General features: G+C 37.4%; 2 protein-coding genes across 9 annotated transcripts in view; one reads left to right on the top strand and one right to left on the bottom strand.

Moving 5' to 3' along the window:
• The window catches only part of plppr2b (phospholipid phosphatase related 2b), a 165373-nt gene that overhangs the window by 43848 nt on the left and 108004 nt on the right, over positions 1-13521 (top strand). For 5 of the 8 annotated variants that reach the window (XM_058779643.1, XM_058779644.1, XM_058779645.1 and 2 more), the window contains 7 exons: positions 882-1163; positions 1256-1285; positions 1402-1497; positions 1722-1752; positions 2646-2695; positions 2845-2879; positions 3122-5373. The exons of 2 other annotated variants lie outside the window; for them this stretch is intronic. In XM_058779643.1, coding sequence (XP_058635626.1) covers positions 882-1163; positions 1256-1285; positions 1402-1497; positions 1722-1752; positions 2646-2695; positions 2845-2879; positions 3122-3211 — 614 coding nt within the window. In that variant the 3' untranslated portion in view covers positions 3212-5373. Of the gene's footprint in view, positions 1-881; positions 1164-1255; positions 1286-1401; positions 1498-1721; positions 1753-2645; positions 2696-2844; positions 2880-3121; positions 5374-13521 lie in introns of those variants that run through there. One more of the 8 variants, XR_009271771.1, reaches the window with a different exon arrangement.
• Positions 5066-13334, bottom strand: misp3 (MISP family member 3). Its single transcript, XM_058779655.1, has 4 exons — positions 12863-13334; positions 9075-11407; positions 7116-7192; positions 5066-5733 (listed from the first exon to the last, which is right to left on the bottom strand). The coding sequence occupies exons 2-4, from the start codon at positions 10234-10236 to the stop codon at positions 5644-5646; spliced, it is 1329 nt and encodes a 442-aa protein (XP_058635638.1). The 5' UTR covers positions 10237-11407; positions 12863-13334; the 3' UTR covers positions 5066-5643.

The raw sequence follows: 13521 nt of genomic DNA, 5'->3' as shown, positions 1-13521 counted from the left end.
CTGCTAATATTGTAATATGTCAGTTCACACTATTGCATTGGTCACACTACAAATTTTAGCTGAAATTTTCCACACTGCCCGACAGAAAGCTGCTTGATATAAAAATGACTTCTGTATGAGCTATGCTTCTGATAATGACAATAGAAAATTGACTTTTTGCCCATTAAATTTAGCAGAAATTTCGCTAATATGACCATACCTTTATGAAGTTTCATGATTTATGATACTGCCTGTAAGTATGGTCACATTTGTCATTACTCTGCAAAATTTCACAAGTGAAATCCAGTCATTCCAATAGGAATCCGCTTGATCAGGAGTTTCACGTGAAATCATACATCATATATCTCTATAGACGATGGATAATGGACATTTTTTTTATGCAACAACATATTAAAGGGATTGTTCACCCAAAAATTAAAATGTTGTCATTTACTCACTCTCATGCTGTTCCAAGTCTGTATGCATTTCTGTCTTCTGTTGAACACAAAAGAAGATCTTTTTGAAAAACAGTTACCAATAGCCATTGACTTCCATAGTGTTTTTTCCATACTATAGAAGTCAATGGCTACTGTCAACTTTGGTTTGGTTACCGACATTCTTCAAAATATCTTTTTTTGTGTTTTCATGGGATATGGATATAGCTTTGGAATTACTTGAGGATTAGTAAATAGGGGCTTTGGTTCTCTAGGAACCACCATGCTGGCTAGTTTCTAGAACTACACGGTGCATAAGCCCCTAGCGATGACAGAATGTTCATTTTTGGGTGAACTACACCTTTAAGGAGGCATCTGCCTATGTAGACATCTCAGTTTGATGTGCACATTTGTGCTATTAAGCAGATGTTCTCACGTCACTCTTTCTGTTTGTGTTTCCTCTCACAGAGCTCCCAGTCCCCACTCTGTCCTTGTCCCGACACAAGGGTGAAGTTCTGGAGTGTGTTGGGTCACCCTCATATCCGCAAGGCTTCTTCTATTTATTTCGTGTGGGAATCCTGTCACCTGAGGCGACCCATCAGGCTTCCCTGACCCAATACAGTGCTAGATTTCCCATACCCACGCATTATGAACATGGTGCACAGTATCAGTGTCAGTACCGTGTGTCACTGGGCAAATCCAATGTGTTCTCTAAAATGAGCTCACCAGTAACTATTCCATGCATTACAGGTACTGTATGTATTATACTAAATGTGATACGATATCTCATAATGTTACATAAATAGGACTTTAAAATCTGATTTGTTGCTTCATTTTTTCAGGATATCATGAATGCACTCCGAACTCTATAGGTAACATTTAAGTCTTGCTATGGATTTGTATCTATCACAGTAATGCAGAGAATCAAATATGCCCAACTTGGTATCTTAATACACTCTCCTTTGTCTTCATACATGTCTATGGAAAGGCAGCACAGATCTGGCTCTGATTGTTGGCTCTGTGTCTGCGGGTGTTCTGTTCCTCATGGTGGTGGCCATCTTGGGCTTTGCTGTGCACAGACATCGTGAGTATTAGATATCTAGTCTCTTATTTTAGTTGCTCATAAGTTTACATTGGTTAAGTCTAGTCTCTGATGAACTGGAATACCCAGTGGCAATTATCTTCTCAATCCATTTAATTAAATACTGGAACAAAACAAAGTGAAAACACCCCTTGTTTGTTTTTCATTCATGCGTGTAATCCTCATTAATATAAATTGAATTGTAATCTCTACCCATTTATTTGCAGTCAAAAACATGTCAGAGAGAAGGAGACAAAGGTAAGACCCAATACTGAAGAGCGTACCTGATATTTCATTAAAATTGCATACATTTATTCATTGGGCAGACATTTTTATCTCAAGCGACTTGCAGTTCACTCAAGAGTATACATTATTACATCACTATCTATTCCCTGTCTATCATTGTGCTATTTGAGTTACAGGAATAAAAAACGATCTAAATAATTTAAGTATACATTACTGTTCAATTTATTTCTTAAAAGACAATACTTTTATTCAGCAAGGATGCATTACATTAATCAAAAGTGACAGTAAGGGCATTTATAATGTTAGAAAAGATTTCAGTTTCAAATGAATACTGTTTTTGTACATTTCTATTCATCAAAGCATCCTGAAGAATGTAATGTTACCATGAAAATATTAAATCAACATCACAATATAAATTAAAATATGAAATGATAAAAAAGTATTAAATATTAAAAGGATTTCTGATGGATCGTGATGTGACACTGAAGACTGGAGTAAAGCACCCATCACAGCAATAAATTACATTTTAAATGATATTAAAACAGAAAAGTTCATTTAAATTAAAATAATATTTCACAATATTACAGTTTTTACTATTTTAAAATTAAATAAATGCAGACTTGTTGAAATATGAGACTTGTTTCAAAAACATTAAATCTTACCGACCTCAAATTTTGAACAGTAGTATATATTTCTATAATTATTTAAATAATTCCAGTAAATATTTATATAGGTATTTAAAACACTGATTATATGATTATGTATTATATTAGATATAATATTTAGTTAATTTATATAATTATTTAAATCATTTTAATATCTTGGTTCACTGCTAAAATGAGTGATAGGAATGTTTTATATATATATACTGTATATATATATATATAATAAAACTTTTTCCACAGAGATCAAGAAAAATTCTGGCAACATGTTCACTCCAGAGATCACATTGTTGGTAAGTCACTGTGACAATCTCTTCAGAGCAAGTAATTCACCTGGGTGCTCATCATCCAATCTCTGTATCTCCTATCATTACATCAGATATCTGATTTTGTGTTCAAGTTTATTGATTTTCGCTCACTATGAGTTCTTTTTTTTCATCAGACCTCACTCTGCAGCGTGTTGACATCGAATCTGAGGTAATGATGCCCCATTTCAAACCTTCTCTTGTGATTCCCTTTTCAAAAGGCCCCACTACAGTAGTATCCCGTATCTCGTTCCAAGTACTAAGGTTACCATTATGCTGATTTGTGTAGGCAAGAATGAGAGAGGAAGAAAAAGATCTTTTTACATCATGCCGTGTTTGCCAATATCCTCCTGTTGCATTATGTCCGCTGTGAGAAACACTGACTTTTAATATATGTGTGTTTACAATCTACAGGGCAGTGGACAAACACTTAGAGGAAGACCCTCATTTTCAGAGCCAATTTACGACTATCCCATGGCAACCTTTAAGAATCCCTCACTTTGATGATCTATCTATCTATCTATCTATCTATCTATCTATCTATCTATCTGTCTATCTATCTATCTGTCTATCTGTCTATCTATCTATCTATCTATCTATCTGTCTATCTATCTATCTATCTATCTATCTATCTATCTATCTATCTATCTATCTATCTATCTATCTATCTACTGTATCTATCTATCTATGCTACAGCATATTTTGGGCTACATTTTGTGTTTGACACATTCTGTATAACTTTAAAGTTTATTTAAAAGCGGAAACATTTTGTATATTTGTAAAGTAATGTATAATGTATGTACTGTAGTTTCTGTAGTTCATGGTATTTTTTTACTGAGATTTGAATTTTTCTGTCAGTAGGGGGCTCTGGACATCCAGATATAATGTGAGACTGACATTTCAGTAAAGCACTGGCAGTTTTGAGTGTTGGACATTTAAATCTTTCCAAATCGTTTTATAGATTTAATCACCTAAAGCTTAAAAGTGAACTTTTTTTTTGTTGTTTTTTTATACTAATGTCACTTAGTTCAAGTGGTTCTTAAGAACTTCTTTCAGTTCCCCTTTGCTTATCATGAAATTTAAGAGGAAATTAATTTGACAGTCATGCCAGAACAACAATCCAGTAAGAAAATTAAGCATCTATTATTTGATACTAGTTTTTAAGACTTTATTTTTGTTCCCATCTATGTTTCACATAGCCTGAAACTACATGATAACATTATGATTAGCAAACCATAAACCATTTATAGCTCTCTAACAGTCTGAGATAATCAATCGTAATGGCATATGGTTGACTGAAGTTTCTCTGCTTTGTCCTCTGAAGCACCTTTAAGACGTTTTCCCAAAAATGAAATTCTGTCACTATTTCCACGGAAGAGGATATTTTGAAGAATGTTGGTAACCGAAGCACTTGACGGTAGCCATTGAAAAAAGTATATGGAAGTCAATGGCTACCGTCAACTGTCTGGTTACCAACATACTTCTTGTTTGTTCAACAGAAGAAAGAAACTCATACTTGAGGGTGAGTTAATGATGACAAAATTGATTTTTGGGTGTACTGTCCCTTTAACCCTGAGTTTACAAAGAAACGCTTAGAACTGGCAGGAACAAAACAACGTTCGGCCACCAGACTACTGTAAATCAAATACCAATTATATGTCTAGAAACTACCCATGCGTCACTAATCATATAGTTTTGTTATCCTAAGAATACTTCGTCACAAAGAATAGTATTGTGTATTGGTCTTAAAGGTCATCTGGATTAACCTCATTGAAGACTGAAAGCAATGGGCAGCTTTTTTTCCAGTGGTATCGATGAGCCGCTGCCATATTTGAAATGAGCATTCCCATGCAGCCTTAGCTAATTGTGCTGAGAAAGAGTGAATGAATAATTCACAGGCAACTAGAGGGTCAGTAAAGCGTGCTGCGTGTGTGTTGTGTTCTCACTCACGACTAATCTCGCTCGGCTCCGACGTTTTCTTTGTACCTTTCCTACAGTACCATCATCACCATGGCGACGAATTTGAATGCCCACTGGCATGTTGAGTCACGGCAGTCGGGCATTCATACCTCACAGCACGGGTTGAGTGTGCAGAAGCTTTGAATGGACTGTGATGTCACTGAACAAGCAAAGGTCTTTTGCAGGGAAGCTGAATGGAATGCTAGAACGTCGCCCTCTTTAATTGTTATTTTGAAAATCAAAGCCATAGATATGGCGTAAGCATTACATCCTGGTCATTGTGTCTATTGTGAAGTCACTTATCTAGTTTCGGACTCCAAGGGCCAAATCTCTATCACAATACTAACAATGAGTCACATTCAGCAATTATTCGGTGCATTCGCAAATAACCAAAAAAGCTAATGTTAATCACATTTTTATTTATTTTATCATTTTCATGTATGCATCAATAAAGCCTTTTCCCAGTATAATTGAGCTTTTCTAATCAGTAATGAAATATCTATCAAATAATGTTTATTTAAATATAATTCTTATATCATCTTACAGAATTCCAGGCTTTTAGACTGTTTTGTTGCTATGAGATGAGCAGCTATGTGAACTGATTATAAATATTTGTATAACTAAATCAGAAAATTACATAATCATTTCACTGAAATCATTTGAGCCCATGTAACAACAATAAACACTGCCATACCTACTACCATTAACACCAGTTTGGCTCATTTGGTATTTACACAGTGTGTGTTATGGAATATCAGATTGGATAACCAACTCGCAGTGTCTTTTTGAGGCAATTGATGCTCTTTATCCATCTATAATGGCACGTGGCACTCCAACTGGTTTCCTTTAAAAGATCAGAGGGGTTTGTGAGGAAAACTGATCATTTGTTCATACGCTTTATTTTAGGCTGGTACACTTGGTTGACTGGGCTCCATATTGTATTGTATATGTCAGGATGCTGTAGTTGGATTTCAGTCTCAGTCATCATCGTCCACATGGCCGTTCACCATCCCTGACTCCCAGCGCTCAAGTAATGGATTTTTCTGCCTTTGGATCTTTACTGTTTTCTGTATTTATCAGAACATTAGAATAAGAACATTAGTAAGTGCATTTGAAATTGAATGCCTTTAGCACACATAACAAACACTCTCAGAGAAAAAGGAACAAAAGCTGTCACTGGTGGTACCTTTACCAAAGGTACAAAAATGTAATATTAAGGTACTAACGTATACACTTAAATACACCCCTTAGTGTTAAATAAGGTACAAATATGTACCTTTTGAAAGGGTACCGCCCCAGTAACAGCTTTTGTACCTTTTTTTCTGAAAGTGTTGGCTGAAGGACTAATTTGGTCAAGAATGAAAATCCTCAAGAATGACGAAAACCATGTGTTATTTTAAACCAATTTGAAATTTTTCACAAAAATCTAGACTGCTCTTTTACAAACAATGAGACCAAAGGGTGACCAGAGACTGTCAAGCTCCAAAAAGCATCATTAAAGTGGTCTTCTGAAGGCAAATTGAGTTGTTATTCACTGCAAATTGTCTCAAATTTCATCCATATTTGCACATATTCAAATATGGCGCATAAGATTTGATGTCAATGGTGCCATATATTGTAACTGGTTCCCACATGTCACATGAGTAACACAGCACACAAATTTGAATATGCGCAAATTCAAATAAGTACATTTGAGTTAAGATTTGAGAAGTGAATACATTTTACTTTTCACTGAATAACAATGTAAAGGTATCATATAATATAATGCACAAAGCTAACTTTTTTTTGGTCATATTTGGAGTCTGACAGCTCCTGGTCATCATTCATTTGTTCTATGTGAGAGAACGGACTAAACGTCCTGTGTAACATCTCCTTTTTGTGTTGCAATTTTAACTTCCTCAAGTATCAAGGCACTTTTCTCTAAGCAAACAAGACCTGAGATGAACTGAAAAAAAGCCTCTGTCTTCAGATAAAAGTGTTCACTTGGCAACACCTATTGGTTTTGATTGTGCTGATTGTGTTGGTTACATTATACTTTCCTGGCTGAGGAGAATGATTCAGTGGTAATAGTGATAATACAGTCGTGACAAAATCTTGATTCTAAAGAATGCAGCTAGTATGAACTCTGCTCTGTACTCTCATTATATGAAGAAAGATAAGCTACTTTTTCAGCAGCGTCACATTTAAGTGTGTGTGGTTGTGTTTGCACAGGGAGGGTGACTGAAACTTTGATACCCTTTGATTACCTATTGAAAGGTCGAAGAGCTTTGGTTATCTGTTTATTGTTCAGGTAAAAACCTTAATTCATTGGGTTACCACCAGCCCTAAACTTTAACCACAATGTTACCAACACCAGTGTGACTGTGACACACAATCAGTCCTGGAAAAAAAGTTAAGAACACACATGCATGGTGCCTTTTAAAAGAGATTCAAACTAAAAGTTGTCTACCTCTGACACTTGTCTTTGTTCTTCATCAGCTTGGGGCGGTGGCCACGTTAAGTCCAGTTTTCCAGTGGATTGACGCACTATAAGAAGAAGACAGATGTTTAGTTCAGTGAATGTAATGGATAATCCATTAATGAACTGGATGTTCATGACAATATCCATGCATAATAATCGCTGAGTGAGAAAATGGCAAAGTACAGACAAGTAGGCGCATATTTTTCTTAGAATTATTTAATATTTCTCTAAAAAGCTTTTTTCAAGTATTTAAAGCATTTATAATGAGATTTAGATGAGAAACATGAATGAGGTGTGTCCAAATATAGCAGAATTTCTCACTATGATGGGCAATGAAGAAAAACTAATTTGAAGATTTTTCTTAGAAGAAAAATTTTATTAAAATATCACTTAAATATTTACTACTGGAACAGAGCCACAGTACATACAAGTTACTTCTATTGCATCACATTAGTATAAAGTTATGACACCGGCAATACTGGTCTGCCCTTACAAAAATGTACCATGGTTACCACAATTTCCTCAAAATTACCATAGTTATTGTTATTACAGTGAAGCTGTAGTAAATTGATATTGGCCACCATCAGTCAAGGAAGAATATAAAATGACAGAAGGATTCTGAAGATATTTCACTCTATTTGAAGGTGATACCTCATAAACTTTTTATTTTACAGCAGGAAAAATATCTGTACTATGACGTTTTGGCAGAAATTGTTATGCTGAATAATTGTAAAGGATTGCTCTTCTGAGTAAAAAGAAAAGGAGAATTTTTTCCATTAAGAAAAGAGAAAGTAGAAATTATAAAATCTTAATAAATTACAGGAAAAGTGATTTTCACTTCCCCCCTCAGTTCAGTATTAAATCTATGAGTCATTAATTTTCTATGTGTCTGTGTCATTTCTCTATATGAAGACCAGCAGGCATTTCAGCAGGCTTGTACAGTATTAAAAGATTATTTCAAGAGGTCACAACTGTAGATCACGTATTGGACATGCATGTTATATTTCAAAAATGCATACACCTTTCCAGAACACAGTACTCTTATCCATACTTTGCTCATGTCAGCACATTTGACTAATAACACAATGGTTTACGCTAATACTGGTGACATAACCCCATATTAGCATTTTGGCTATTTGTTTGTTCGCTGCCATGGTGAAGTACAAACTACTAGCTTCCATTCAAATGATAATATGGTTGCATTACACACTACACACGGAAAAGTGTTAGAATCACACTGTTAAATAATAGTTCACAAGTGTCGAGTTTTGCCAGTGTTGCTGTTATTAAGGTTTTCCCATAGTGCAAATAGTCAAGCATTGTGCTAGCAATGCCAAGGTCATGGGTTTGATGTATAACCTTCAAATGAATAGTTATTTTTTAGGATTTGTTAGATACGCCATGTGTTATTTGCATATGTATCCTCTGTTTATACATTCTCTCTATGTAGCATCTTCTCTTGTAGCTAAACAGTAGCGAGTGGTGCTAGCAATGCAAAGATTATGGGTTTGTTCGCAGGCAATGGATAACCTGATAAAATGTATATTTTGAATGCAACAGAATTTGAATGACAAATGCTTCTTTGTATGTGTCAGGCAGCTTAAATGGTTGTGTATGGTGTTAACAATGCAGAATTCATTTGCATGAATTGTATATTGAATGCTACATAAGTTTCTTATGTTTTAATTTACATTTATTCAGTGGCGTCGGGGGGGGGCTTGCCAACAATAAATTCCCCTTCCGGTCTGATCTAGGACCACGGTTTCTACTGAGGGGGAGCAATTTCTACCAAAGTTTGTGCAAGCCACTGCATTTATTTCTACCTTCAATATGTTCTTTTTCACCTACAAACATGAAAGCACCAATGGTGTGACTGATGTCTTCAGTTGATTTGAACTGCTCTGTAAACCAAAACCAAAATTTCACATGCTGCTTACAATGACTCACCTGACGTGGTGGTGGTGAACATCTCTGATTGGCGGCCTGCTGGAGTCTTTTGAGGTGGGGGTATCTCTTGGCTAGAGGTTCCCCTTAACTCTCTCACTCTAATTTCTGTCCTCAAATCCATTCCTGTTCCTCTTCCTTCTTCTGTATACATGGCTGCTCCTCCATAAAGACTGTTTCTCTGTCTCTGGAGTTCTTGTTCCCTCTCCTTTGCCTCCTTAATGTCCAGCTCCACCTGAGACTGCAGACTCATAGAAGAGCGGAGCTTGAAGAAAGGGTTCTCCTTCACTAAACTCGAGTCTTCATCTTCAGTCACTTCTAAATTTGGCCCTTGTCTTGCTCTGACAAGCTCGGCAGAAGAAGATCTCACACCCGTTGAATTCATCGGTCTCACAGATCCTCCATCTGTGCATGAGGTTGTCTTATAACCTCCGTTTGGTCCTCCCACAGTTGTGGGAATAGCATTGGCCTCTATGATGATTATCTGGCCCTTGATTCCCTCAGTTAGACCAGCTCCTCGAGCAGCAGACGGGTTGCCGTTGGTGGCTCCATACTGGGCCGTAGCTGGTGGGGTGGGAGAATTTTGTGAGAACTGCATTAGGCGTTGTTTAACATCAACAGCAGAATCAACTTCCTGTATTCCAGCGGGAAACTCTACAGTGGCAGATCTTCTGCTAATGGTTGCCACCAAATCCTTCGGCTCTTGGAATGTCTCAAAAAGCTGCTTTTTGTCTTGAAGCTGTACCTCTGTTCCCTTGTCATAGAACCCAGGTAGTCGGCCCAGTTCAACCAGAACCTTCTCCCTCTCTGTCTCAGCACTAATTTCCTTCTGCATCTTCTTTCCAGCAAACTGCCGGTCTTTGCCGTGGCTTGGGTTGGGTCTTATCTGAGGGTCCTGGGATAGAATAGGTTTTCTCACCGGAATTTCCACAAACTCATTAGTCCTGTCAATGGTGTCGCACAGTCCTCGAGAACGCCGTAGACTTTGCTCTCTCTTCATGGTCAAACGGATCTCCCTCTCAATGGGAGTTTCGTTAGGTGGAGATTCAGAGGGCTGAGGAGCATCATTATCATGGCCCTCCAAGACATCTGTTGTGCTGTTGGGGGAGAAATCAGCTGATACGCCACTATCGCTCTGGCTGTCATCAAAATGGTCCACCTGCATTCTGTTGACTTTCCCTTCTCCCAGATGAGGCTTTGTATTTGACTGGGACTCTGCTCTCTGTCCGTTGTTTTTCCGTTCCTGTCTTTGATCTTTAACCTCCCCCGGCTGCTTTCCTTCGGTCCCACCGGTTTCTGTGAAACACACTGTTTGCTTTCGCTCTTCACCTGTTTCACTGCTCTCTCTCCTCCCTTTTACTGTCCCTCCTCCCCTGTGGCATTATCAATGGCTCTTTTACTTCAGTAGATATACAAGCAGAGTTACCTTGCTCTGGATTGGTTGGCTCGCCTGCAACTGTTTCTAGGGGCGGAGCAGCACCACACACCTGTTGCACCTCCTCATTCTCATTCAGACCGCTTGGGTTGTTTACCTCAGGCTCCCCCTGCTGGATGTTCTCAGCATTAACCACAGGTTCAGTTGTGGATTCACTTTGGGTGCTTGATGAAGGTTCGGTCTCAGTGAGAAGACTTTTTGAAGAGCTCTTGGAATACGTCAGGTTTGATGGTTCATCACAACGACTGTCCCGTCTCACCCACTGCTCTCTGGTGGTGGCAAAGTCCACAGGTTTGCAGTCTATATTCTGCTCTTCACTGTTTTCTGATAGGAACACTATTGAGTCAGAGTCACCATGTGACTCAAGCTCATGTCCCTCTTCTTCACTGGCTGCCTTTGGTATTTGTGGTGAGCCTTTGTCTGCCTGTGTCATGGTAACAGGTTCTTCACCCTCACTGGTTTCAGTGTTTTCCTTCACCTCATCCTGAATCTCAATGGCCTGACACTCATTCCTCTCTGGTTGGATATCCTCTTCCTGTCCTGGCACTGGTGGCCACTCTTGATCACCATTCGGGTCATTTTCAACTGTACTGCTCAAGACTTCCTCTGTTGCCTCAATGGCTTCACCTGCTGGTGAGGAGGTGGGATGATCATGAGGTTGAGGTGGAAGACTGCCGTCAGGTGTTTCTGTTTTTTCTAACCCAATAATAGCTTCTTTGTCCTCGTTTTTCATGTCTTGGGGGTCTGTGGTCGTGTCTTCATCTTTCTCCATATGATCTTGTGTTACTGCTGTTTCCCTATCATCAGTGAAGTGGGATGTTCCTTCTTTTCTACTGCATTCATCCTGGAATTCAGATTTCTGAGGGCAAGTCACAGAATCTGTTTCCATTTTGCAATAGATCTGTATGAAATAAATGGCAAAATGCGTTATACAATAACAGAATGACAAGCCAGAAGCAGGGTTCCTTTATTTGATGGAATTGGTAATCAACAAAGTTGTCTCTTTCTTCCCAACCATGCCTTACTGATTTTCTCACCCGTTCTTCATTTTTATGGCTTAGAGGTGAGACCCCATGAAGGCCTTTTCTTTGTAAAGGAAACACTTATAGTTTTTTTGCTGATTTAGGAAACTATAATCAGCTTATGTTTCAATCCCAGCTCAGGAAGTCTCATACTAAATTGAGTTATAGTGTGACTGCATGGAATCTTTTTCACTGTTGCAGTCTGTTGCTTTTGGGTTTTTGCTTCACAATTTTTTGACCTCTATGTCTTAATCAAATTCATTGGGTCATTTATCTTTAACGCCTATGCCTCCAAGTCAGATTACTGTCTTTTCCCATTAAGCTCATTTTAAAACAGGTCAGCTGAAACAATTATTTGTAATATTTATTTTATTTGATTTATTTGTCATTACATCAGTCTACAGACAAGGCATTTTTTCTGTAACTTTTTTCCTTGTTTTGCTATAATTGTCTTGCACATTGATCCATACTCTTTGTTTTTTTTTTTTTGGGTGGGGGGGTCATATTGGCATGTGACTAAGAATGATTAACAAAGTTATTAAAATTAGAAAAACATTAAACAGTGTGCAGGGTCAGAAGTGGAACTTTTTCCACCTTCACAGTCAATGAAGTTTATCTCTATTCTTTAGAAAGTAAAAGTTTAACCAGCTCTTCTCAGAATCATATTTACTTAAATACAAAATCAGATATCCTTGCAAGTCAGGTAATATTTTTTTGTTGACAATGAGTTGATCATTCTTAAAATAATATATGAACACCATATTGCATTTTCCACTGGACGCAGAAGAAACACAAAGACTTAAAGGTGTGTCATAGCATAATGCTAATTACATAAGGAGCAGATTAATACTGTTTAATCAGATTATACTCTGGACATGAGTGACAAAACAACATGGAAAGTCTGATTCAGGAATAATACAGTAATAGTGAGGTATTCTTGTGTTCCTATGAATGTACAAACTACATAATTAAAGTCATGAATGAATTTCAAAGGGATGGAAGTATAGGCTATAAACAAAATCCAAGTAGCAAAAATCTATTTTTAGCTACAGTATACTAAAAACTGCTGTCAGCATCCATAAATTTCAAGACACTTACATTATGAATAGCTGTCAGTAAATATGAATAAGTGTACTTCTTTCACTTAATGTACTTCTACGTACACTAGTAATGTGGAGGGCTTTAAATAAAATAATCCTGCAATATCCTACTGATGAGCCCAAGTAACATAAGGAACAAATTCCTGACAATGTAACACATACTACTGAGAGTGACATGTATTACATGACACATTCTTATACATAAAACAAGATGAAAAAGGAAAATAGGCCTACCAGCCGATGAGATGAAAGAAAGGATGGAAGGTCAGCTGAAAGACACAAAGAACTGCAACCGTCCACCAAGACGTTTTGAAGTGCGCCCCTTTCACCTTCTTGCCTTTCTTTCCCTGATTTCCTTCTCTCTTTAACTCTCTCTCTCTCTCTCTGTACCTCCACCCCCTGCTTAGTAATCAAGGTTAAAATCTGTGCAGTTCATTTCTCTTCTTCCACGCTGCACTAAAGCTGTTGAGTACACCACAGGCCTTGCATCACTAATCCAAACAGATCTCAAAGCTCTCATGACTGAAGCCAGGGTTTGAACAGGGGATCTCTTTATGAATAACTTTTCGATTCATACACAATAGTGCAAGATCTACATGTTACTATAATACTTCACAATAAGGTTTAATATTGACATTAGTTAGTGAAATTAGATATCATGAAGTAACAATGAACAATATTTTACATTTATTAATGTTAGGTTACATATACAGTGAGGAAAATAAGTATTTGAACACCCTGCTATTTTGCAAGTTCTCCCACTTAGAAATCTTGGAGGGGTCTGAAATTGTCATCGTAGGTGCATGTCCACTGTGAGAGACATAATCTAAAAGAAAAAATCCAGAAATCACAATGTGTGTTTTTTTTAACTATTTATTTGTATGATACAGCTG

Source organism: Onychostoma macrolepis, chromosome 06 (genome assembly GCF_012432095.1).
Source record: "Onychostoma macrolepis isolate SWU-2019 chromosome 06, ASM1243209v1, whole genome shotgun sequence".
In the NCBI taxonomy this organism is placed as follows: Eukaryota; Metazoa; Chordata; class Actinopteri; order Cypriniformes; family Cyprinidae; genus Onychostoma; species Onychostoma macrolepis.
The sequence above is the reverse complement of the archived record's forward strand: the minus strand, read 5'-3'. Positions and strand labels throughout refer to the sequence as shown.